The sequence below is a fragment of the Mesocricetus auratus genome, unplaced genomic scaffold, assembly GCF_017639785.1.
Source record: "Mesocricetus auratus isolate SY011 unplaced genomic scaffold, BCM_Maur_2.0 Super-Scaffold_100019, whole genome shotgun sequence".
In the NCBI taxonomy this organism is placed as follows: domain Eukaryota; kingdom Metazoa; phylum Chordata; class Mammalia; order Rodentia; family Cricetidae; genus Mesocricetus; species Mesocricetus auratus.
Window position 1 is genome coordinate 17,992,829 of NW_024429200.1, and position 27,274 is coordinate 18,020,102.

The 27,274-nt window shown below is 41.1% G+C and overlaps 1 protein-coding gene, 1 non-coding gene and 1 pseudogene across 3 annotated transcripts in view; 1 reads left to right on the forward strand and 2 right to left on the reverse strand.

Moving 5' to 3' along the window:
- The first annotated feature begins 452 nt into the window (after nt 1-452).
- The window catches only part of Aass (aminoadipate-semialdehyde synthase), a 64,860-nt gene continuing 38,038 nt past the window's right edge, over nt 453-27,274 (forward strand). The window contains exons 1-10 of one of the 2 annotated variants that reach the window (XM_013119111.3): nt 453-566; nt 10,417-10,641; nt 12,722-12,898; nt 15,473-15,557; nt 19,158-19,225; nt 19,326-19,472; nt 21,362-21,440; nt 21,557-21,684; nt 24,803-24,951; nt 27,136-27,258. In XM_013119111.3, the coding sequence (XP_012974565.1) occupies nt 10,432-10,641; nt 12,722-12,898; nt 15,473-15,557; nt 19,158-19,225; nt 19,326-19,472; nt 21,362-21,440; nt 21,557-21,684; nt 24,803-24,951; nt 27,136-27,258 (1,166 nt within the window). In that variant the 5' untranslated portion in view covers nt 453-566; nt 10,417-10,431. The remainder of the gene's footprint in view (nt 567-10,416; nt 10,642-12,721; nt 12,899-15,472; nt 15,558-19,157; nt 19,226-19,325; nt 19,473-21,361; nt 21,441-21,556; nt 21,685-24,802; nt 24,952-27,135; nt 27,259-27,274) is intronic. The other variant, XM_021231816.2, reaches the window with a different exon arrangement.
- On the reverse strand, nt 22,292-22,439 carry LOC121133081. The gene has a single exon (XR_005869823.1). It is a non-coding gene; the product is annotated as a small nucleolar RNA SNORA72 (small nucleolar RNA).
- On the reverse strand, nt 23,294-24,424 carry LOC110342431 (annotated as a pseudogene).

A 27,274-nucleotide genomic window follows, 5' to 3' on the forward strand; every position in this document is an offset into this window, starting at 1 on the left:
ATGTGGTGTATTCGGGTTCTCAGATAACAGGATTCTAAAAACACGCTAGAATTCTCATCGTGCTGGACTTTCTATTCCTGTTACAAGCTGTGGGGAAGGTGCATTTCATAAAACAAACATGACACATGAGCTTTCGACTTTTTCCAGGAGATAAGCTAATCTACTCAGTAGTTACTGCCCAGACATTTCTTTCGTTCTTTTTCTGTCTTCGCTTGCTTTCTGCCACAGGCAGTTACAAACCTGGTCAATAACCACCTAGGGAGGACCTGAGTTAAGCCCTAGGGTCAGAGATCTTTCAGGCAGATGAACCTCAGGGTAGGACAGGGGCAGGGCATGACCTAGTACCTGGCAGCGCCGCCGATTGGCGGAAGAGAAGGTTGTTCCTTCGAGGCTGCTGCTGATTGGCTGCGGGAGACTTGTGACGTACTTAAAAGTTGAGCAAACACCTCCCCCTTCTTCTCGCCCCCGGCCCCCCAAGCCAATATTTTTTTTTCCAGGGGAATCAGAGACAGCAGGGTCCAGACTGAGGAGCTCCGGGCTGCGGGGGACTATTCAGAATCCACAAGGTAAGAAGGGAGCCTGGAGGACGACGCGGATGCAGGCTCGATCCCTGCTTGCAGGATGCATTTGGAGCTCGCGGCTCAACCGCGGGACTCCCAGCTGTTGGCCCGGAGGTCGTCCTCAGGTCCCGGAGCGGCGGGGCGACGCCTAGGGCCCCAGGGTCACAAAGCTAGGAAGCGGGACAAGCTTTAGGCCTTGCTGCCCAGCCTGCCCGAAGGGAGGAAGGGCGGTGGGCTCAGCTCCTCGGCTTCTGAGTAGGAGGAGGGGGGAGGGGGCGATGCACTTTTTTCGGGGTGGTCGCTGGCGGTTGTGGTGCTGTTGCAGGAGACTATGGGTTGATGTGTTGAAGCTGAAGTTGCAGAGTGGATAACTTTTTCAAAGCTTACTTGCCGGTGGTGACTGATGGAGGGTGCAAGATTCTCCCCGGAACGCCCCCCCCCCAATTTGGTTCCGTGGAACTGTGACACCGAACTTCACACCCCCAGCTGCAGGTTTAGGGTTGGTCCCTCTGTCTGAGACAGAGACCTGGCTCGGTCAGTCTGTATTCTAAATGAGATAGGCATGAGAGGGAAAGTTGGGTAAGCTGGGTTTCAGGTCTCCAAAGCTCTAGATACCCTGGCTGGCTGTGCAGGCCAGGCCAATGCTCAAGGAGATGGTTCTGCGGATGCGCTTTGTTAACAACTCTGCCTGGTTGAATGAAGAGAGAGGGGAGAGAGAGAGAAGATGAATAAATGAATTCATTCCTAAATCAGTAGAAACTGACGTTTCTTGGATATTATGGGTCATGAGTTGTGGGAATGTGGGCAAACGTGTAGCGTTGACTAGCGTTATGGGACTGTCTGTGTACACCGCACTGGGTGGTCAGTGATGTACACGGAGTTCTTCCAGTTCTTTGTACAAAGCACGATGGCATTGTGTGTGTTGCGTGTATATATGTGTGTGCGCGTGTATTTTGCTATCCCACTCTTCCCTGCCATGAAGGTGAGTGGACCTAGGGCTGTATGAACTTGTTGGCTATGTAATCTTGTTGTCATTTCTGCAAAGTGACATAGGAAGACAAATGTTGAGTTTGTATATTGGAGGTATTTCCCCACTCTTCTAGAAAATCACATACCTTGTCACAATCACTGTATTCATTGAATCTAAGGTGTCTTCAATTTAAGATGCATCCCTATTTTAGAGACGCTAAAATGTGAAAACCTTGTTGAAATAGAGTTAAAATGGCAATGGATTTTACATGTTCAGCTGTGTCTAAAGAGTGGCGTTCAAGACAGGCCTTTTCAATTTGGGTTCTAGTTTTCTTTTCCTATCGGAGAAGCATAATATAAAGGGCAAGGGCAAGTAGTGTCTTTGACTAGGGGTGGCTATGCTCCCATTGGAGGAATCAACAGGCTTGGACTTTTTTCCTTTCTTCACATTTGTTGTTTAGAGCATATGGGAGGGGTTTGGGTCGCTAAGGTTCACAGCAGCCTTGAGAGTTAGTTGGATGTTACAGATGATTGACCTGCAGGTAAGGTGTGAATCAGGTTCAGAGATAAGTTCCTGGTGCTGGGGCCGTTTCAAGGAGGTGAGCCTGAACTCCTTGGCATCTGCTTCCTGTTAGAGGCGCTGGCCTCTGGTTAAGGTGGTTAATGACACACTGCTGGAGCCTTAGGTGATTGTCCTGTCTTTCTCTTTGTTGTCTCGGTGCCTTTTTTGTTTAGCGCACTTCGGCTGGATATGTACAGGCTGATGGATATTCTAAAACTTCAACACTCTTGTAGTCCACATTGCTGACTCTCTACTGAGCTTAATGGAATCAGAATAATATCGCTAAAGGAACCTTTTCTTCTTAAAAATATTCTAGTATTTATGTAGTCTCTCCGCTTCCCCTGGTGTGTGTGTGTGTTTGTACTGGGGTGGGGAAGATGCATTGATAATCTAGTTTTTATTTAGCATGCATGCTCTATTGCATAGGTTTTTGTGATGCATATTTAAAATTTCTCATTACTTACTTTAAGATAAATAATTTAAAAATTTACCTGCTCACAAAATCATAAAACTATATTAATTGGCATCATGTGCTGATTTGATAACATGCATATATCATGTACTGTTTGAATCAGGATAAAAATATCCGTCTCCAACATTTGCAATTTCTTTACTAAGAATACTGTAAAATTCCCTTCTAGTTTTTCAAAATACATAATTCATTAGTATTACAGTTATCTAATTGTGTGGTAAATTTATTCTTTGTTTTTAAATATTTCAGGTTTTCTGATGTGCTAATCACTTGGAATATAGAAGGGAGTAATTCGTATTTACCACCCTGGACTATGAAAATTAGTAAGGAAACATGAATGTAGCAGATAACAATTTTTGATTGTCCTTTAGTTCAGGACTTTGCTTTCCATTTCACTGAGTCTAAATCTGTGATCTAGGAGAGTCAGGTTTTTTTTTTGTTTTTGAGACAGGGTCTCTCTATGCAGCCCTGGGTCTCTTGGAACTCACTAAGGACCAGGTTAGCCCCTAACTCACAGAAATCCACCTGCCTCTGCCTCCCAAGTGCTGGGATTAAAGGCGTGCACCACCACACCTGGCTTTGAGAATCAGGTTTTTCGATCCTTGCATGACAGCAGCTGAGGGACTGAGTCAATATGAATATTCTCAGACCAGATAAATGAACAGTAAGAGACCCGTCCTCAAAGAGTCTCTGTAGTTACCGTTGTTGCTGTGGGGGCCGGGGGAGAAAGCTCAATAGAAGCAATTAGAAGGGGAGAGAGTTTTCTTGGCCCACATAAAAAGGGATAAAGTCCATCACGGAGGGAAGGCATCAGAGTGTGAGTGTGAGGCTGCTGATCACATGTGGTTCAAAGTTAAGACGTAGAAAGAGATGAACGCTGTGCTCAGACTTCCCCCTTTCCTTTTATTCATCCCAGAATCCCAGCCTATGGGATGCTACCACCCACATTCAGGGAGGATCATCCTCCTTCCTCTGTTAAACTTCTCTGGAGAAGCCTCACGAACACGCCTCTGCTATTCTAAATCTATCAAGGTGACAATGGAGGTTAGTCATCACCGTCCAGGTGATTTTAAACTTTAGCAATTTATTTTAATTTAATTTTGTTTTTTTAACAGTTTGGCTAGCACTTTTATAAATAGGCTCAACATGGAAGCATTTGAGAAATGTATTGGGGAAGAGGAAGTGGAAATCTGAGGCCAGTGCCTTTGCAGTTCCAGGCTTGGTTCCAACAAGCCCTTGGAGTTGGGAGGGATTTGGCTTAGTTAGAACTAAGCCATTGTCAGATGTTCTGTTGGCACTGGAACCCTTGAAGTTCCCAGGAACTCTATGGTCTGGGAAATGGGTAAGAAGCATAGGTATGAAGCCACTATGTTACTTTACATATACTGGGAAGATATAGCATATGGAAATATACCAGTATGTATTTTGTTTTAAAATACTAATGCGTGTGGCTGGAGAAACGACCCAGAGATTAAAAACACTTGGCTGTTTTTGCGGAGAACTGAGTTTGGTATCTAGCTTCTTTATCAGGCAGCCCATAAAAACATGGAACTGTACTCCAAGGGCTTAGATGTCCTCTTCTGGATACAGTGGCTATACTAACACACACACATACACAAAATAAATCTTAAAAATATATTTTAAAACACATCTGCAATTTTTGAATGCACTAAAAAGACAGAAACAATTTGCATTTCTTATATATTATTTCTTCATCTGAGGTCTATATTAATTCTTTCATAGTCTCTTAATGTTTAACCCAGGTGTATATCTGATTGCTGCAAATAACTTGGCATTGAAAAACCTCTCCCTGTGATTTAGTAGTTTCAGTCACTGAATTATGGGGAGTAGGGTTGTTCTAAAGAATTAAAACAAATGGTCTCTATGGCATGCCTGAGTGTAAGACACAGATGGAACATTTGGTCTTAATTTCTCCAAAATGAACGCACATTCCTAAGCTTGTTCATGTCCCAGTGGAAGTGATAGAAGTTAAGGGAAACCATGCTTAGGTCTTTATAGTTTGTTATTGAACATAGGCCTAGTGCAGTGCAGTGGTTCTCAACATTCTTAACACTGCAGTCCTTTAATACAGTTCCTCATGTGGTGACCCCAACCATAAAATTATTTTTGTTGCAGCTTCCTAACTGTAATTTTGCAACTTTAAAAAATCTTTTAAAATTTAAATTAGAAACAAGCTTGCTTCACATGTCAATCCCAGCTCCCTCTCCCTCCCCTCCTTCCCAGCACCCCACCCAATCCCCACTCTGCTCCCCAGGGAGGGTGAGGCCCTCCATGGGGGATCTCCAGAGTCTGTCATTTCATCCAGGGCAGGGCCTAGCCCCTCCCCCATGTGTCCAGACTGAGAGAGCATCCCTCAGTGTGGGATGGGCACTTAAAGTCCACTTGTATGCCAGGGATAAATGCTGATCTACTAACCAAGGCCCCATAGACTGCCAAGGCCTCCTCACTGACACCCACATTCAAGCAGTCTGGATCAGTCTCATGGTGGCCTCTCAGCTATCAGTCTGGGGTCCAAGAGCTCCCACTTGTTCAGGTCAGCTGTTTCTGTGGTTTCACCAGCCCAGTCTTGACCCCTTTGTTCATCACTCCTCCCTCTCTGCCCTGGGTTCCAGGAGTTCAGTTCAGTGTTTAGCCGTGGGTGTCAAATTATGCTTCCATCAGCCACTGGGTGAAGGCTCTAGAATGACATATAAGGTAGTCGTCAATCTCATTATCAGGAAAGGTCATTTAAGGTAGCCTCTCCACTATTGGTTAGTTTGCCGGTTGGTGTCATCTTTACAGATCTCTGAAAATCTCACTAGTGCCAGATCTCTCTTCAAACCTATAATGACTCCCTCTATTATGGTTTCTCTCATCCTGCTCTCCTGTATTCTTCCCCTGACTCAACCTCCCTGCTTCCCCATGTCCTCCTCTCCTCTCCTCTTCTCCCCCTCTTTTTTTTCCCAGCTCCCTCTCCCATCCCCTCATGCTCCCTTAATTGAGATATGCATTGTACCCCAGAGAGGGGAAATGGAGCAAGATCTGAGTGAATTTTGCTACTTTTATGTATCATAATATAAATATCTGGTATGGAGGATTTTTAAAATATGTTTTTATTTAAGTTAGAAATATGCATGTTTCAAATGTCAATCCTAGCTCCCTCTCCCACCCCTCCTCCCTTGTCCCTCCACCAGCGCCCCCCCCAAGCCCAATCCCCAGGGAGGGTGAGACCCTCCTTGGGGGGATCTCCAGAGCCTGTCATTTCATCCCAGGCAGGACCTAGACCCTTCCCCATGTGTCCAGGCTGAGAGAGCATCCCTCCATGTGGAATGGGCTCTCAAAGTTCATTTATATGCCACGGTGAACACTAATCTACTACCCAAGGCCCCAGAGATTTCTGAGGCCTCCTCACTGACACTACATTCATGGAGTCTGGATCAGTCCCCTGCTGACCTCTCAGCCATCAGTCTGGGGTTCAAGAGCTCCCTCTTGTCCAGTCAGCTGTCTTGTTCAGGTCAGCTGTTTCTGTGGGTTTCACCAGCATGGTCTTGACCCCTTTGCTCATCAGTCCTCCATGTCTGTCACTGGGAGGATTTTTTGTAAGTAGTTGCTATATAAAGATTGGAGGAGCTTAGAGGAATTTTTGATATTTGCTAGGAGAATTAAAAGATCTGTGAAAGGCCTGGAGAGACAGCTCATTTGATAAATTGCTTGCTACACAGATGTGAGAACCTGAAAAAATAGCGACTGGAGATGCTGTTACATATCAAGCTCTATGGCTGTCAGCCTATCTCTGTGCAGCTCACCGTGATACTCCAGTGACTGAAAGACACATTTTAGGTTCCCAGTGAATCCTATGTGAGTGAGAATATACTGTAGAGATATTTTTTTTCTCAGAAAGACACAGGATACTTTTAAGCTTACATGCTTGAATTTGAAATGCTGACCTTCAATGTGTTGGAGGGAAAAAGATTAGAATTTTCAGGGTGAAGGTCTCCCCCTATCCCTTGAATACATGACACCCCATTTCTAGTTCTTTCTCTTCCTGTGTCTCCGCAGCTCTTTTCCCTCCTGTCCTCACATCCTCCTTACTCATGCTGCCCCTCTTATCAGCACTCAGTAATGTCAGCTGATTCACTAGAGTTGATGGGTAAGCCAGAATCATCCCACCTTGTCTGAAAATAAACTCGGTCTTTACTTCCTAATAGTTTTCCAAATATCACAAAATCCTGGACCGGGAATCCAGAGCAGCGTTTTACAGTCATTGCTGGTAGGTAAGTGGCTGTTCTGAAGTGCAATTCTGATGTCCCTCTGATGCTTTACTTACTCCTTGTCCCCTTTTCCTGGTGTTGGGAGTGGAACCTGCTTTCCTGCTAGGCACACACTCTTCCGTTGAGTTCCATTCTCCGTCCATTTCCTATTTCTCGATGACCTCAGGTGACTGGGAAGCTCTGTGCTGAGACCAGGTTTCAAAGTTCACCAAGTTACAAGTGACCGGTAAGAGCTCCAATAATCTCAGCCCCTATTGTTCCTCAAACACCCAGAGGTCTAGAATTTACCTTGGCAGGGACTCAGGAAAGACTTTCAGTCAACAGAGGAATTGAGGTCAAGAGGGAGCATTGATGATTGACAGGTTGGGTGCCAGATTTCTTTCTGAAGCCAGAGCTGGTGAGAGTAGCAGTGTGCCAAGCCTCCTTGTCTAGTACAATCCCTGGCCTTTGGCAAAGCAGAGAAAACTGCAGGTTTTAAGCTCTAGCCTAGGAATTCTGCTTCTACACAGTAGTGAACCACCCAGTCAGACTCCAGTGTCCTCTTCTTTATCTGTGAGGAAGGGACCATACTGCTATCTACATAAGATTTTTTTTTGCAAGAAGGAAATGAATTAGTATCTGTGAAGGGTGCGGTATAGCGCAAGGCTTATGATATTTACTATTTATTTTAAAATGTGAAATACAGGAACTTAATAATGTTAGAATTCCTTGTGACTGTAGCTTCCTAAGAGGATTCCATTTCTGATGATTTTGTCTTCTAGTTCCATTAGACTGTATGACTTTGCATGATATGTGTGTCCACTGCCATCTCCAATCCAACACCAGGAAAGGAGAGGGTGTCACTGAATTTTGGAAGGTGACTTTGGTTAGTAATCAAGCTTGGGCTGGAGCTTGGGAAAAGGGACAGTAACTAATGATAACGTGTGCACATGCCATCATTTAGGGCCCAAAAGGGAAACTCATGACATGGTCACCTGTGAATACAAGAAGTGCTGTGTGGGCATGTGTGTGCATTCATGTACAAAGGAAACACTGTCTTTGGAGTGGTATTGAGGAACAAAGAAGTTCAGGTTTATGAGACATTGCAAGTGGCCCTATGGTTGGGGGATAGTGTTATGGACTTGGGCTTGAGTTTAATGTCTTTTCTTTGAGTAACAAAAATTAAATGAGTAAGCCAAAAACTGCATGTAGTGTTAGTAATCCTTTACTGAAATGATAAACACCAGTTTGTTGATCTGTATGATGTGTGAAATGCTCAGCTGAACCTCTCTTGGCTCTTGGTGAGTTTAGTGTGTGGAGATAGCATCCAACAAAACTTACTGGCCATGAAAGCTGCCCCGAGCCATTGGCTTTCAGGCTCTTGTGTTTTGAATTCTAAGAATAAAATGCATACCACAGAAGATGAGCCTTAGAAGGTTCGTTATGGTGGGAGCTTAGAGTAATGGAGAGGACTCTGTTTCTGTATAGCAAGAACAGGCCCAGAAAATGGCGTGCTTCCCAGCTGCTACCCTGGGAGCTTTGAAGGACTTTTTTTTTTATTTTTAAGTTTAAATTTAGATTAGAAACAAGGTTGCTTCACAAGTCAGTCCCAGGTCCCTCTCCCTTTCCCTTCCCTCCTCCCATGCCCTCCCCCCAACCCCCCCATTATCCCCTCATTTCCCTAGGGAGGGTGAGGCCCTCCATAGGGGTGTCCATAGTCTGTCATTTCTTCCAGGGCAGGGCCTAGACCCTCCCCCAAGAGTTCAGGGTGAGAGTGCATCTCACATTGTTGGATGGGAGTCCAAAGTCCATGTGTATATTTGGGATGAGTACTGATCTACTGTCCAAGGCTCAATAGATTACCTAGGCCTCCTCACTGACACCCTTTGAAGGACTTATTGCAGAGACTTGGGTGAGGCATGGGGGCAGGGAGAGCCTGGTCAATCCAATTGGGTTACCCATAGGTAGTTCAGGTACTTCCTCTCAATTCCTCCCATCCTGTAGTGTCTCTTCTAGAATTCCTGGCCTTCAGCAAGAGCATTCTCAGAACTACTATTTGGAGGTCCCTACCTGGCAGATTCTATCTCTTGTTCTCATCAAACAGTTTGTCCCCACCAAAGCCTGGACTGCTATGCTGCTGTGTGATTTCTGTTGTGCGTAGCTGTCTCTTCCTGGACAGCTTCCTTCTTGCTTTCTCCCATGGTCCTTTTGTGAAGCGCTCTCTACATCTATAGATAGCAAGTACTTAAGTGTTTGGTCACTGTTACCATCTGTGAGAAAGATGTTCCTTAGAGCTTGAATTCTCAAGTAAACAAAATGTGTTACTTCGTAACATAAAAGTTTTACCAGGTACTATCTGTAATGAGTAGGAAATTTCTAGATCTATAATGGGTAAGATTTTTTTTTGAGAATATGTAAACCCCATAATTTACTGTGAACCTTGCATAGATAGAATAATAACATTTGAACGATTTAGAAAATTATCAGCAATATTTGACTTTAAGGTGTATACAAGCATTTGAAATGGACAAAGAAAAAATACTTTTGGACCTAGATATTTCTAAGGAAAAACCTATATAAAACTTATTTTCATAGGACACAGAATATTTATTTTGTGAAATATGTTTGTTCTGGCTACTAAATGAGTGGAATTGTGCATACTTGAATAGAGGTGAGAACTGTTTGAGAGCAGCAATGCTTCTATACATACAAAGGCCAGAAGGCTGAGTGTAGCGAGGAAGCCTGTTAGATCTGTGAGAGGGAAGCCAGAGTCTGTGGTGAAGAAATCCATGCGATAGAGTGGTTGGTTTTTATTAACTTAATGTAGTTGCCGAAACAGTACTTTTGCTAAATTCAGTAACAGTGAAGATCTTGAAAAATGATCATGAGGTCTAGAAAATCATCATGAAGTTTTTTTTTGTTTTGTTTAAAATGATCATGAAGTTTTTTTTGTTTTGTTTTCTTCCCTTTTTTGGGACATCACTTTGAGCTCATGGCGACCCTCTTGCTTCAGTCTCCTGAGTGCTGGAGTTACAGGCATGCCACCAAACTCAAACTCGACTGAGCGTGTGGTATTAAGGTTTATACATACTTGATTTTTATTTGTGCTGATGATACTTCTTATTGTGGACGGTTAAAAAAAACTCACTTTCGGCCACTAGGGGGCAGAACACACTGAGTGACTTCTATTCAGGAAGCTTATGGAGAAAAATCTCAGGAGTGTTGAAGACTCTTGTATACTGTTATAGGAATCTCAAGCTTTATACCATTAAAACAGGGGCCCGTTTGTAAAGACTGATATGTATTATCTCTTTGCCTTTGTATAATAGACTAACATGTTTAAGCTTTCCTGCTAGAAACATGTTTAATAAAACATTTAAGAAGTTAGGTTGACCAATTTCAGAGACTTTAGTTAGGTACACTTAGTGCAGAAATAAAGGCAGTAATGTGCCTTTAGTAAAGGCACATTTACTGACAGAGATTTGTCCTTCTCGTGTCTGTCAAGTGGGTTGGTTCTCTTCTCAACAGATTTCTAAGGAGACCAGAACTCATCTGTGAGCCCTCTGCTCTTCTCTGTGCTACTGTTGAAACTTGCCTTTACAGCTAGCAGACTTGAAGATGCTGAGAGTGCAGAGACCGAGACTGGTCAGGCTCACAGCCCGCCTCTCCAGAGGTCTCCACCACAAGCCAGTGATGGCGCTCCGGAGAGAGGATGTGAACGCCTGGGAGCGCAGGGCGCCTCTGGCTCCCAAACACATAAAGGGCATCACCAAACTGGGATACAAGGTCTTGATACAGCCTTCCAATCGACGGGCCATCCACGACAAGGTGACTACTTTAAATTTTAAATATCTGTGAATACAACAGTGGTTAATTCAGAAGTATTTGAAAGAACACAAAATGTGCTCATTCCTCTTTAATTCCATTACTTTGCTAAAAATATCATTTTCACTCCATTCCACATAATCTCCTCCCAAGGGTTTAAAGGTCTGCTTTCAGAAGTTTCTGAGTCTCAGTAATTCTCTCCTTCAGGTGCAGTCCATCTCCTTCAGGTATAGCTCCATTTCTGGGGCTAGAAAGAAACAGACTAAGTTGCCATTCTTGCAGCCAGGGAATGCTCCCTCAGGTGGAGTTGAATCTTTATGACGGTGTGTGTACTTCAACAACTATTTTGATAGCCCTTTGCATTCATCGTTCTGTTAACGTTTTGAAGCAATCATAACAGAAGTTATATTCTTGTTCCAATTTTAGGAATCTATATGCGCTTTTCCTTCCCTGGATCATTTGAAAGCAGGTTGCAGATGGTCTAAACACATTAGCACTCAATGTGCGCCTCCTAGGCAGAGCTTTCTTACTTAACCACTATATTATTTTCACACAAGAAACAGAACCCCAAAATTCTATGCTTTTTTATTTTGTTCTGTTTTAGACAGTTTCTCATGTAGCCAAGATTCTTTGAATTCCCTGTGTAGCTGAGAGTGATCTTGAACTTCTGTCCCTTATGCATCTACCTCCCACATGCTGGGGTGGCAGACATTAGGTAGCCTGCCTTGCTTCTCATGTGGTCTGTGTTCAAGTTCTCCACTGGCTCAATCGAGGCTTACCTAAGTTTCCTACAGGCCGTTGTTCCATGTCTTTCGTTGTGATCTGGGGCATGTCCTCCTTTCCTGATTTTATTTTAATGACATTGATTCTCTTTTGAAGAGGCAAGGAAGCTGACCTGTAGCAGGTTCTGCTTCTGAATAGAACTCTTGTGATTGCATCCTCAGGATTAGATTTAGGCTAGACATTTGGGACATAAATGTCAGTCAAGTACCATCATCTCATTGTACTGCATCAAAGACTCAAGATACCACACCATCATTAATATATGATGTCTTGGTTAAGCTGGTTCCCAGATGACCTCTCCAGTGGAGAAATGTATCTTCCCCTTTGTCCTTATTGTGTAATTGGGGGGACAGTGTTTTGGGATCTGTGAAGTTCTTATCCTCTGCCTTTTCAGCAGGCTGTGTTAGCATCCTCCAGGAATCTTCACCTGAACAAGGTTTTGCACAGAAACTGGCAGAGCCGTCCCTTTCTGATGTGACACTCTCTAGTTCATTTGCTTCTCTTTGTTCTCTTTGGCCTTTTGATTATTATTTGAGATTATGGACCTTTTCATTCAAGCCATTGTTTTGAGTATTCCGCATATCTCAAGTTTGGTTGTGGGAGTTTTTTCAAGGATGTTCAAGCATTTCTTGAACAGTTAATTCACTTCTTTGAATTACCCCAGCCTCACCATGCACTTTCCCTGCCTTATACCTGGGATTTACTATTTCATTAAGATACTTTCATTTACTATTATTTTTAGTATGTAGAAATCAGAATCTGGCGTCTGCTATTTTTACTGGTACTTTTAGGGGAGAGAGTTTAGAAGTACACACACACACACACACACACACAAACACACACACACACACACCCATACTGTTTAATCATGAGCTAACAATATTCCAAATTAAAAGCTGATCTTGGGTTGGGTGGTGGTGGTGCATGTCTTTAATCCTAGCATGCTATTGGCATATAATAAATTACAATTTTTTCCTTTTGACAGGGGTCTCCTGTAGTTCAGACTCACCTAGAACTTACTAGATAGCCAGTGATGACCTTGAACATCTGTTCTTCTGTCTCCATTTGTGATCAAAGTATAATCTGCTCTTAAATATGAATGAATAATAGATTTTCCAAATCTTTTCCCATGAGAGCAAAGCAGGATTGATAACTCTTTATTAAGGAAGCTATACTGTTATTTCTTCTAATTCACCAAACCTCATCCTTCTCAAGGTTGTTGTACCTTTGTACATTTTATCAGAGAAAGCATGGGTGCTGCAATCTGAAGAGTAACTTTTGGTTCAAATTGCATCCCCAGGAGTATGCCAGGGCTGGTGGCATTCTACAGGAGGACATCACAGAAGCTTGTCTAATTTTGGGAGTAAAAAGACCTCCAGAGGAAAAATTGATGTCCAAGAAGACTTATGCCTTCTTTTCCCACACAATAAAGGCCCAGGAAGCCAATATGAGCTTGTTGGATGAAGTCCTGAAACAGGTGATTGTGACCAATATTCATGCACAGTAATGTGGCATTGAGCAGTAGGTCTGTCACTCACTTCACTAGGAGATATGGTCCATGGCAGGGTACCCCAATGAAGATCTAGCCTTGGTTGTGCAGGTTTGGAGTATGCATAAAATAATGTGCCTCATTGTTTAATGTATCCTGAAATAGAAGGATAAAAGTTGTGGGTTTTTCCCCCTCAAGAAGTTATTAATTTATAAGGTCGATTGTGTAGATACCACCACATGGAATTCCAGAGCTGAAAAGAGGCTCAGAGATGATAGGGTCTAACAGCTTATTTTCTACGTGAGGCTCAGAGAGGTACAGTAGCTTAACTGAGGTTACACAGCCCTATAGCACAAGAACAGGACTAGGAATGCCTTTACATTCATTACTATTCATACGAGATGAAGTATATTTTGAGATTTAAATACTGTGAAAACATTAGTAGCTATTTAAAATGGGAATGCCTACTGATTGAAATCAGTATTGAATGCCTACAATATTCCTGACACAATTCACCACAATGAAAATACAAAATAGCCACTACCCTTGTGTTTTTGGTGCCTTATTCAGTGGGAGAAGGCAGAGATAGGCAAAGAAGGCAGCCTGAAGGATAATTGGCAAAAGAGGTAAATATAGTACTGAAGGAGAAAGGAACATGGGTACCAAGAGGGGACAATGCAACCGTTGATAGGGCCTCATCCCAAAGGAGGCATTTGCAAATGATATTTGAAGGAGACGAAGGACCAAGCCATGTCTGATGGTGATGAATCTTCCAAGCAGGTAGACATGTAAACAAAAAGATCCAAGCGTCTTTGTGAATGGGTGGGTAGAGTAGGTGGTGTTCTAAAGTGTTTTGTCTTCCTGTTATGTGGATAAAGGTTGGAGGTGGGAGGAGAAAGCAACATTAATCAGGTGACTTAGTCTAGGGCCAGTTTAGACTATAGGCAATATATGAGACTTACTAGCCCTGGGTGATAGAGTAGATACTGTGATGTTTGGGGAACCCTAAGTGCAGTTTACAGGTGAATCCTACACAATTCTTTAATAACGGGAAGGTAGAATTTGAGGAAGTAAATCAGCAGTGATTAGGGCATGGGCTTTCGAATCTGAAAAGGGCCACTATAGACTGGGAGAGTGTTTATATGAGGAGAGCAAGCTAGATTGGCCATGTTGTTTATAAGGAGAGCAAGCAAGGATGGCCATGTTGGGACAGAAGGGTTTAGCTTGTCAGATGTCTGCATTTTGACAGTTGTCAGAAAAACTGATAGTATGTTGGACATGAGTCTATAACCTAGAAGAGCAGCTCTTCCGGACCAGCACTGGAGGGACCAGGTGGAGTGTAGTTAGGGGGGGGCTGGATGAATGTGGGAAGTGAGTGGAGATACAGACCATAGCCAAAGCCCATGACTTTCAGTAAGGATGGTAGAACACTTGATATAGAATCTGAGAATAGAAACAGGTTGAATTTACCAACAATATGAGCAATGGAGGAAATGGATTTTATGTGGGGTAATAGGATTTGTTTCTATTAATTACAAAACCACTCTAAAGCAAATAAACTCTTTTATAGAGCACTTCAGACATATTTTGTTATATAAACTTTTGGTCTTCATCAGAAAATTAATAAAAACAGAACCAGTAGGATGGTTTTTGGGCAGCATGCTAACCAGTCATTCAGAGTTAGATATATGTTAAATAACATTGTATTTGTAAACTTGATTTGAAATTACACAGTTTCCTCCCAGTACTGGCATTGCAACTCATAACCTTGCACATGCTAAGCAAGTACTCTTTGTATGCTTAGCAGTGTACCCCAGGCCCCTAATTTCTATGGTTTTTAAAAAGATAAAAGTATTGTATAAGTATAATATAACTTTTAAGAATTACACTAATGAGACTTTCCTGAGAGAGGGAAAGTCTGTGAAGAAAGAGAAAGAATTTGTGTTTGGCAAAGATGAAGAAGATGAAGAAATGTAAAGATAGAAAGAGGAAGGAGAAAAAGAGGGATTAAAATGGAGAGGAGAGAGAGAGAGAGAGAGAGAGAGAGAGAGAGAGAGTGTGTGTTGACATATCTTTGCTATTTTTTTTTAGCTAAAAGAGATAGTTAAATGACTGAGGAGCCATATACAGGAAGAATATGTAAGGAGGAGATAGTTCAAGAAGACTGACTGGGAAGGACTTGGAATGAGTCAGGATTTGCTCACACACAGGGATTCATCTTAGGAAGGATGTGTTTTCTTTGGAACCAGAAGACTGATGATAAGGAGGGACATAGGTATATTTCAAAGGGTTTTGGGCAGGTTGGGGGAGATGGTAACTTAAAGGAAACCTTTGACCCACTTCAAAGAATGTTTTTAACACAAAGTTCATTCCTTTAGATCTAATTACAGAAGGTTTGTGACCAAGCATTTTCAAAATATTTAATGGTAATGGGTTAGTAGGTCAACATGAATTTTCTAAGAGGGAAAAAATACAAAATTTTACTTCTTTATATGTGGCTTATTCATTGAGTTTGAGCTGAATTTACCTGGTTGCAACAGTTTTTTCTTTCCATTTCTTCAGGAAATCCGATTAATTGATTATGAGAAAATGGTGGACCACAGAGGGTCTCGGATAGTGGCTTTTGGACAGTGGGCTGGTGTGGCAGGTAGGTATGTCAAGGTTCTGTGTCACCTTCTAAGTGTGTCTCAGCATGGCAAGTGTGTTTTCTCTTTCCTATGTTTACTGGTAAGACAAAAACACAAAGAAAAGAAAAAGGAAGAAGGCAAAAGGTTAATACTTAGGAATAGGTTCTAGTTTTTAAATGGTCCTGTTGGAGAAACAAAACTGGGTTTGGTAATGGGACACCATAAATAGAAAATCTGGGTTGCTGGCAAGGGAAACTTCTTGACCAAGTGAGGGGTAAGCCCTGTTGACTACTGTTCCTAGTCATTTGGGACTTACCCAGGTGAATGTTCTGTGTCTCTAGAGAAAATGAGCACATCAGAAATATTCTGATTGATGCAGAAATAACATCATGTCTGTGAATAGGATGTGGTCTTTATTCTTTAAAAAATTATGGAGGCAAGGTAACCCACAAGTATTGTCAGTGCTACTTGCTAGAGAAAGGGCATGGAGCTGGAACTAGCTGTTTGGGGGTGTTGCCCTTGAGATAGTGCATCTGAAGCTGGGACTTGATGGATGATTAAAACCTATTTAAGCAAGTAAGGAGGAGAGAAGGTTAGGCATGTGTAATGTCATTCTATTAATAAAATTGAAAAAACATCTAGATAGACTAAGAAAAAGAGGAAGATGGCGTTATGCTGAGAGAAGAAATATAAGAGAGAATACAATCTCCTCTGCAAACATTGAAAGAACAACAAATGTACTAAGGCTAGTGAGCTTGACAAAATGGTGGACTAGCACTCAGAAGCTTGAGGCAGGAGGATTGCTCTAAATATGAGGCCAGTGTGGGCTACATAGTGAGACTCAAAAACAACTTTAATGTTTTAAATTTTTTGTGAATTTCATTCAAGGGTACTGTATTTCCATCATTTCTACCTCTTCCTCTTTCTCCAACCCCTTCTATGTTTCTCACACTCCTCTCAAATTCATGACCTTTTCTTAAATTATTATGGTTACACATGTGCACACACCCTGCTGAGTCAATTTAGAGTTGCGTGTATGTATGACATTTAGGGCTGACCACTTGGGATTGGATAACCTATCAGGGAGCTCATTCCTGGAGAAAACTTATTCTCCTTCTCTCAGCATTCATTAGTTTCCTGTAGTTCTTCATCTAGCGGTGGGACCTTATGAAGTTTTTCTCATACACATTGGCATGTCACCTGGTGCATGCCACTCTGCAGGTATTGTTTAAACAACCATATGATCGATACTTCATGAGTACAACTTTCCTGTTACGTCTAGAAGACACTATTTAGCAGCAGGTAACCTGTCCCTCTGGCTTTTATAAATTTTCTGCCATTCTTCTACAATTTTCCTTGAGCCTCAGGTGTAGGGATTATTCTGCAGATGTGTCAGTTAAAGCTGGGTAACTTACTTTCTGCATTTTGGTCAACTGTGGATCTCCATAATAATCTCTCTCTACTGAAAAAAAGTTTCTTTGATGAGGGGTGAGAGTTACTATTAGTGAGGTTAAGTCAAAGTATTTAGAACATAGTTAGAAGTTATATTAGTTTTAGAAAGTGTCATTTGTAGGGTCTTTTCTAAGGTCTGTGAACTTTCCTGCCATGGGTAGTTGGCTAGTTTTACAGTGATAGCACACATTCCCTCCTATTGAGCAGGCCTAAAGCAAGTTGGTTATTCCTAATATAAAAATGAATTATTGCACCATTGGGAGCTCATTGCTGGGCCATTCATTGTTGTAGTTTGTAGACTCTGTAGCTGGTAGGACTATTGACTGCTTTTCTCTCTTGGAAGCTTGCATAGCACCTTCCCATACTATCAGAACCAGTCCTCAGGAAAGAAGTTTCCAGGCCAGTTCCAGCTTAATTCCTTCAAGTCCTTTGTCTGAAGTGTATGGTGTCTTCGTCAATAGCATCTTATCTTCAAGAGGATGCAGACGAGGGCAGTGGCGATAGCCTATATTGTTTTGAGCATTGGAGTTCTGGTTAGACAGGGAACGAGGAAAGCATTATTACCCTATGTATCACTCCAGTTAAAGTAGACACATATACATACTGTATATGTGTAATGTAATGTAGCATATTGTGTATATGTTCCACAAAAACAAGTTTTTATAGAAAACTGTAATATTCTGGAAATAATACAAATGTCCATTAAGAGAGAAATAGATAAACAGATTGTGGTATAAATCATAAAATGGGAAACCTCAGCAACAAAAAGACAAAAGCATTGATACAAATCTAAAAATATGCTAGATGAAATGAAAAAACAATAGTGTATATGCTTATAACTTCACTTACATAGAACAAAAGAATCTAATTTATATAGATAGTAGCAACAATTCACATCTTAGATCTGTGATGCATGGGTGTGACTATTTGTTAATAGTTATTAAACTATACCCTTTGAATTGCATTTTATTGCATATAAGCAATTCATTTTTAAAAGTTGACTTCAACGAAAAGATAAAAGAAACCTGGGTAGAATTATATGTATGGCAGAGGTTCTGGAAAGGCATGAAAGACTGTAGTTCCATAAACAAAGGGAGAATAGATAATGAGGTCATTGCTATGGGCATGCTGAGTTTTAGATGTCTGATGACACCCCACTTAAGGCATAGGAAGGATGATTGGCAACCTCTAGAAATCAAAATAATAATCCATACTGGAAGTGCAGACTTGGGGATTATCCATATACAGAAAATACTTAAATTTAGGATGTGTGAAATTATCTAAGAGAAAAGGAAGGTATGAAGAGAATGGAGCCCCAAAGAGAATCCTGAAGGTGCTAATATACACTGAGAGGTGCTTAAAGAAAGTAAGATTGATTCTGACCTTTGGTATGGCTGTACCTGTTTGCAGTCCTACTATTTGAGGCTGAGACGGGAGACTCCAGAATTTGAGGCTGGCCTGAGCTACATAATGAGTTCAAGAGTAGCCTAGGCTATATAGTGAGACAGGAAGGGAAGGATGAAGGAAGGATACATTCAAGTCAGGGAGACTGAGGGGAAATGAGTGTCAATATATGAAACAGTCTACTCTGCCAGATAATTCTGACAAGTTAATCAGGATCTGAAAATTCCATCAAGTTTAGTCATATAGGCCACTAAATATCTGCTAGAATTCCTAGGCCAATGTCGACTTTGGTTTTCTTTGTTTGCTTAACTTTGGGATGAGAGATGGGAGTATCTTTAGATACTGGTATGAATGAACCTACAGAGAACTATGAGGTGGGTGATTCAAGGATGACTTTCTTGGTATGAAGGCTAGGACAGGTTGGGAACTGCAGACAGGGGGAGAGATTAACCTTTGATGAGAAGAGGTATTTTCTTCCATCTTACCAGGACCAATGTTAGGAGAAAACAGGCAAGGATGTAGATGGGTGAGTGTATTTGATAGTAGAAAGTAGAGGATATAGACAAGATATCTTGAGGTACCTTCTGAATCTGAAATACTATGGTCTTTGCTTCCTTAGGGTACATAGCAGGTTTAAAATGGACAAAGAGAAAAATGTATCATTTCCTCTGGTAAATAAATGCCTATGAACGGAATTTATTTTGTGTATTGTTATTCAACTCCACTCAATTAATGGTCTTTTTATTGATCTGGTTCTGTGACAGGAATGATCAATATTTTACATGGAATGGGTTTAAGGCTCCTTGCTTTGGGACATCATACACCTTTTATGGTGAGAGATTTTATGTGTTTATTGGAAACATGTCAGATTTTCAGCACAGAAAGGCGTTTGAGCTGGTGGATTGACGTGGATTGTGTGTGCTTGCTTCCAGCATCTTGGCATGGCTCACAACTACAGGAACAGCAGTCAGGCCGTGCAGGCTGTCCGTGACGCAGGCTATGAAATATCTCTGGGTTTAATGCCAAAGTCAATAGGACCCTTAACCTTTGTGTTCACGGGGACTGGCAACGTATCCAAGGTAGTCCCACCTGTCCTCTCTGTCAAGCAATCTGAAAAGCTGGACATTACGTGGGCATTTCAAACAGAATGAATGATCATTCAGTTTGAAGTGTTTTTTGTTGTTGTTGTTGTCATGTTTTTACTGTAGCAAAGAACAACAGTAGCTCAAACATTTTCTTTTCTTTTAGCTGATATCATCTATTTGAGCAGTGGTTCTCAACCTGTGGGTCATGCCCCCTTTGGTGGCTGAGCAACGTTTTCAGTGTTCACATATCAGGCATCCTGAATTTCAATATTTATATTACAATTCATAACAGTAGCAAAAATACACTTGTGAAGCAGTAATGAAAATAATTCTATGGTTGTGGGTCAGCACAACATAAGGAACTGTATTAAAGGGTAACATGTAGGGGTGAACTCACAACACTGTCCATGCCCAAAAGGGGCGGGGACAGGGGGGTGAGCACAGGTGAGATATTTAAAGAAAGAGAAAGAAAAACCTCTCTTTCTTTCTTGGAAGCCTGCCATGCTTATGATCATCCAGCTTGTGTGTAAGTTCTTTCTCTGGTAAATAAATATATTAATTTTCATATTACATTGATCTCCCTCATCAGTCACAGCATTGGAAAGGTTGAGAACCACTGTATCAGAGGCTTGAAGTGTCCCTTTCCATCTTCCTTCCCCTTATTCTTCCTTCTACGTTTCCTTCCTTTGATAACTGCTTATTAATGATATGAAGCACCTCCCTTCAGGTGATGGGTTGTTTCTTCATTAACTGTTTGGAATCTTGCTAGTAACTAAGTGTCTTAGGGTTTCTATTGCTGTGACAATAAGGCATTTGTTGATGGTGGGAGTGAAGCAGTCCATTGTGGGTGTTTCCATCCCTGGGCTGGCTGTCCTGTGTTCTACAAGAAAGCAGGCTAAGCAAGCCAGGGGAAGCCACCCAGTAAGTAGCACCCCTCTATGGTCTCTGCATCAGCTCCTGTCTCCAGTATTCTGTCCTGTTTGAGTTCCTGTCCTGACTTCCTCCAGTAATGAACAGTGCTGTAGAAGTATAAGCAAAATAAACCCTTTCCTTCCTGTGACCAAAAGCAGATCAGAGAGAAAAAGAATTTATTTGGCTTAAACTCCCACATCACCATTCATCATCAGAGAAAATGAAGACAGAAACCTGGAGGCAAGAACTGATGCAGAGGCCATGAAGGGGAGCTGCTTACTGGCTTGCTTGCCCTGGCTTGCTCAGCCTGCTTTCTTATAGAACCCAGGACCACCTGCTCATAATGGACACAACCACAAAGGGCGGGGCCCTCCCCCATCAAATTAGTTAAAAAATGCCTTACAACTGAATCTTAAGGAGGCATCTTCTCAATTGAGGTTCCCTCCTTTCAGATAGTCCTAATTGTGTGTCAGGTTGACATAAGACCAGCCAGCACACTAAGGAAGATTAAGAATGGAATTAATGCTTCACCCTGGAGTGGCATTGAGGCTGCATTTGTAATCTCATAGAGAAAACTGTAGTTGAAATATAGGTCTGTAATGCAGAAGTTTTACAACCAGAACCTCTGTCCATGCTAAATTGTAAAGCATGCACCTGATCTTTTCCTTCTGTGGTAAACAGTCTTCCCACTTAAAACAATTTCTGTAGTGAATCAAAAAGCAAGTAGGCACATTCTGTTACACCCACCTTTCTAAACTCTTGGTGATGTTCTGAAGAACTAGTCCCTTCTAACGCAGCCGAAACCAAAGCTAGCTTGTCAGCTACCAGCATGACACTCCTCTGTACTTCTGTGCTGTGATCCTGGTTATAGGACTGGGCAAGGGGAACTGTGCAAATGTGAATCCTTACAAGAAATCTGTTGACCATGTCCCTACTGAGGTTTGATTCTGTTGCTCACGCACAATTTGCAGGGAGCCCAAGAAGTCTTCAACGAACTACCTTGTGAGTATGTGGAGCCCCATGAACTAAAAGAAGTTTCAAAAACTGGAGGTAAGGGGTGAGGGAGAACCTTATCTTTTGCTGTTTGTAATAGTCTTTGTGTTAATATTTTATCATCATAAATTGTTATCATTTGCCACTTTACTAATTTCTTCTTTCTTTGTAAGACCTCAGGAAAGTGTATGGGACGGTGTTAAGTCGCCATCATCATCTTGTCAGGAAAACAGATGGTGTGTATGATCCTGTAGAGTATGAGAAATATCCTGAGCGCTATATAAGTCGTTTTAATACAGATGTGAGTATTTGGCTTTGATTTGGTTGCTATGATACCATAGTTAAGCTGTTTTCTGAGAGGGAAATTGTGAATATGTACCTTGATTCTTCAGGTCCTGGGGTAGACTGACTGTGAGTCCTTTGGTTCTATTGTGTTGGAGTAGTAGTTGGCTCCTACTAATACTTGGAATTGATTGAGGTGGTCTTTGCTTAGTGGTTTTGGTGGCTTCTGTGGGGATGTCCATTGCTTCACAGTCTCTCTATTTCACATTGTGTATGCTCATTAGTTTTAAACCAGTTTCTGGAGACCCTTGCTTTCTGTATTAGTCTATACCAGTAAACACTGTTGGCAAAAAAATGCAACATCTCTGAGGCTTGATCTTAACATAAATGTGTCCTAACATTGAAAAAACTGGCTCTTATTCAGTACTTGGAAATGAAAGTAGTGTTTCTCACATCTGAGCAAGTGCTCTACCACTGAGCAACATCGCCAAAGATTTATTCTTTCTGTTGCCAAAAATTGTAACCATAACCTCAGCTGGCATCTTAGTTGACTTTAAAAGAAAAGACTTGAGGTTTGAAAGAAAAGAAGCTATTAAGTTATTAGTTTACCTTTTTTTTCAGAGCAGGCTTGTCACCAGCATTTAGAAAACCAGACCTAGGTAAAGAAGTAGGTCTGGGGATACATGCATGTTCTTACTATAGCAAATGTCTAGCCCGCCCTTAGTTTACCGTTTTGGAGGTCTGAAGTACAAAGCACGGTTCAGGCTCTTTCATAGGTTGCCATTGTCTGCATCACATTATGGTAGGAGGTCATGTGTATCTCTATCCAAGTGCTCTCTTTCCCTCTTCTAACTAAACCACGAAGACTCATCATGGGTGCTCCACTCTTTTCTAATCTAATTTAATCACTGTCCAAAGTCCCCTCCTCTTAATACCATGGTGGTACTCAGCTTTTACCCTCTAAATACCATGAGCATAAGACTCTGTTGGTTAATCTTTGCAGGAGTCCAAGGGACAACTGTATTTCACCCATAGTATTATGCCCCATAAAACTTATGTTCTCCCATTTAGCATATGTGCATTTCATCCCCAATAGTTCCAAAGTCTTAAGTCAAATTAACTTCAAATTTCTAGAGTCTCACTTGGAACTCAAGTTTAACATCTTCAGCTGAAAAGCCATATAAAATAAAAACGAAGCTGGATATTGCTCAAAATATGATTTATAAGCTGCATCCCTCTTGTGGGGAAACAGAGGCTTTGTGGTTTAAGAAATACAATCAGTCATGTAACAGCTCTCCTCAAAACAAGCCAACAAGCTAGAAACCAAACATATCTCAAAATGCATACACACATTGTGAAAAGAAATGCTTTAAATAATTTTAAATGTGCTTCTGCAATGTAGTACCTTTAGATTCTGGTATAAAATTTTGCTATTTTAGGGTGTGTTACAGACAAAACTCTTCCTTTCCATGTGGGAATGCCTCGAGATACTTAAGGCACAAAAGGTATATAAAAACAATTTAGGTTGAAAATAGTTTTAAATTTAGTACACTTCATCTCTTCGTTTTAGAAATATTTTCTTTTATCAAACAATAAATACCTTTATTACATGGGCTAAGAGTGATGGCTTATTTGCCTTTTTGAGCTTTGGTCTCCCTTAGATAGAACTCCAGAGCCTTGCCTCCTAGCACAGAACCTTCTGCTTTGCCACACTGGTGGGTCCTGTGGTTATACAGGCAAGATGCTTGCCCTGCTGGAGCTGCTCTTTCAGAAGACTGCTGGTTTTGGCATTCTTTTTCCTTTCATCGTATTTCTTTTAAATTTTCTTTGATCATTTTTGTTTCATATTTATTCCTCCTCAGGGGTCAGCTTGCTCCCCTTCTTGTGGCCAGGGGCAGTGCCCAGTGGGACTTGTACCAATACTTGGTACAGTGTGGTCAATGCCCAGTGGGACTCATACCAGTAGTTGGTACAGTGTGGTTGATAAGCGTAGTACAGTTCTTCACCAGGGTCTTGGTGTAGGCTGGCTCGTTATTGGGTGCATTGTAGACATATCAATGATCCTTGTTTTCTGAGGACAACACTCAGAGCCCCTAAGATTGGATGTGGGGCATGGCACTGTTCTTCTCATTGCCTCCGCAAACTTGGACTGTGTGTATACCACAGGGGCCAATCTTAGATTGGCAGCAGGGTGTTCCAGCTTCTACTTTAACTTCTTGTTGTAGGCCTTTCTCTTACTTCCCTACCATGCACTGTGATCTGATCAAACTCATGACCTCTTTTTCATATCTCCCTTTGTCTCTGTCTCTCTTTCTTTCTCTCTATATATGAATGTGTGTATTTGTATATGTGTACATAAATGTATATATGTATATATACATACATAAATTGTGTGTGTGTGGGACTAAATATGTAAATACAACCTGCTCATTTAGTGTTACTTGTATATATATATATATATATATATATATATATATATATATATATGATTTCTGGGATGACCACTCTGCTAGACAAAGAGCTATAGGCAATAAGGAATACTATATAAAGAGTGGGATAGTCTTCCTAATGATGAGCCCCTAATTGGTAATCTGCCCTTAATTTTAATCCTGAACCATATATATTAGTTATGAGATACAGAAACGTACTGAAACTGATGGTGACCCACTTGCTACATGTACATGTATGTGTGTAAGCAGTTCCCCAGAGAGGTTATCCGATTAATCCTCAAGCATTCTTTTGAGGACTGGTATCCCCATCTGGCAGGTAAGAGCAAAAGAGTTCAGAGAAGTTGAGTATTATTAGAATTGTGCTCTATGGTATTGAAACTGGAAATAAGAGTTTTGGGTCACTTGATTCTTTGCTATTTTATTTTCCCCAGCTATGCAATATATTATAGAATAAAATATGAATGTTTTTATTATATTTGAATCTTATCATGGAGTAATTCTACAGTGAAAGGTGGGTGAATATTATCTTTTCCTCAGAAGATGGCAGTTGACTCGGACAGCAAAGTAGTTCCACAGAAGCACCACGGATGATCTCTAGTGGGCTTGATTCTAATACAATGTTCTTTCAGTGCAAGTTATTAACATATCCTGCATCCTGTTTTGTTGGACATGGAATATGCTTCACAGATTGCACCATATACAACTTGTTTAATCAATGGAATCTACTGGGAGCAAAATACCCCTCGCCTGCTAACTCGTCAGGATGCTAAGAGTCTCCTAGCTCCAGTGAAGTCTTCAGTGGCTCCTGTTGAAGGATGCCCTGAATTACCACACAAGTAAGGAAATGAAAATGAAGTGAGTTTTTTGTTTGTTTTTATTGTTTTGCTGCAGCACCATCATTAGGGGACCAAAGAATACAGTGTTCTTGCATGCAAGAGATAGAGCGATAGTCTGACCTGACCTCCTGGAAGCATTTCACAGTTCACACCGCCCCCCCCCTCAGATTGACTTCTGACTCATTTGGTTCCAAAGCTCATTCCTCAGAAATGTCTTTATAATTAATCTCATTCCTCTCTAGTTTGTTACTTTGTTTTGAGACATTGGCAATCATCTATTTTCCTGTGTTTAAGGTTATTCTCTCTCCTACTGGAGTTTATTATTCTGAAACATAGGGATGGGTCTTTTTTGTCTTGACTTTGAGTACTTGGTATAAAACAGATATTTAATTAGGTCTTAAATATTGAATGCATTAGTAAATATTTGTGAGACACATTACTTACCAGGGATTCTGCATGGTTGGGCTGTTTGCTGCTCTGAAGCAAATGTCATTGGAACACTAGGAACAAAAACAATGTAACAGGATATTAGATGAAGTAGGTACATGGTGACAGAACACAATGGTTGGATCACTTGTGAGCACAGGCTGATAAGCACAACTCTGCAATGAGAGTGAAATATATTCTATTACTTGTAGCAAAGAAAGCAAGGGACTTTTGTTGGGGAAACTCTATATTTGCGTAGGGATCTCTCTTTGCAACATGTAGAGGTGTACACACTCCTGGATGCTCTCAGTTCAAAGTAATGCTTTTCTATGCATTGCATATTTGGAAAATGGGGAATAGGAACCCTTCTTGGCAGAGCATTTGTTATTGAAACAGCAAACTTATATCACTTAAACAGTATGGGCCAGGGTGTGTTACTATTTGTGTCCCTTTAAGTTTCTTTGAAGGGCCTGTTAGACACAAAAACAACTCAGAAAGCCTATTAATTATTTTTTAAAGATAAAACAGTATCCCCATCACATGCTTAGGAATTGTTTTTAATGTTTCTGATGAGTGACTAACTCTGGGCTCAGCAAAACCATTCAAAAAGGGAGAGGGAGGATGAGCATGTCAGTGTAGGGCTGTTACTTGGTAAGTTCAAAACCAGTGAAATGAAAATGCTGGACAAGGCTATGTCTAGTATACAACCTTATGTGGGCGTGTGGTGACTGGAGACAGGACAGGAGCATTGTGACTAGTCTATTTTCAAAAAACTATGACTACCAATCATACTTCTAGAGATTTCCACACAAGAATAGATGATTATGTAGCACAGTCAACTCCTCCTGTCTATGGGGAATGGTTTCTAAGCCCTAGTAGATTGCCATATCTATTGATATTCAAGTTCCTCATATACTGTATACTTCACATCAGATCCCTGTTGCTGATGATGCCAAGTACATCATCAGTACAATCAGTTGGGCCTGCTAGTGTCCTGTAATATATCTACATGTGAGTCTGAAGAAGGAAGATTAGAAGTATAAGGGTTGTCTTGGATAGAGGGGCTTCATGGCCGAACTGGGCAACTTAGTGACACCGTGATTCAGAATAAATAGGAGAAAAATAATAGGATAGAGAGCTTAAAGTACTATGTTCAGTACCCACCAATGGAAAAAGAAAAAAAAGCAAGTATGATCAGTTAAATTGTATACATGTATGAAATAGTTAAAATAAAACCTAATTCATATAGTGGACATATGCTAGTAAAATTATTACTCAATAGAGCTGTACAAATAATTGTGATGTATTGTTTTAGTAATAATAAGAAATTTTATGTGTGTTGAATATTGATGCAATATTTTAAAAATGCTTTCAGCTCTCAGCTGAATATAAGGATGTAAAACCCTGAAATAGAGAGAGGTAGTTGCACTATCTAGAATAGCTATTTACAGATGGTGAACCAGGCCACCTTATTCTGTCCGCTATCAAATGTTTCTGTAGGGAAGGGATTCTCCCTACCCCCTTTGTTTCTGCTCCTTTCCCTTTTTCATTATTCTCATGGAAAATAAAGAACCCTGTGTCTTAGAACAACCCAGTGTTCCAAAAACTGAACTGTAGGACAAATATTCTAAGTGCCCAGAAAGTATTTGGCATTCACAATGCAATTTGTTTCAAGCACATTTTATTTTTATACATTGTTAGTCTTCCTGAAGGCCTGAGAATTCCACCCTCTCATCTGGGTGTTGGTATTGTTTCCAGGCTTGTGGCAATATGTGACATTTCTGCAGACACAGGAGGGTCTATAGACTTTATGACTGAGTGTACTACGATAGAACGACCCTTTTGCATGTATGATGCAGACCAGCATATTATTCATGACAGGTGAGTTTGTCAAAGC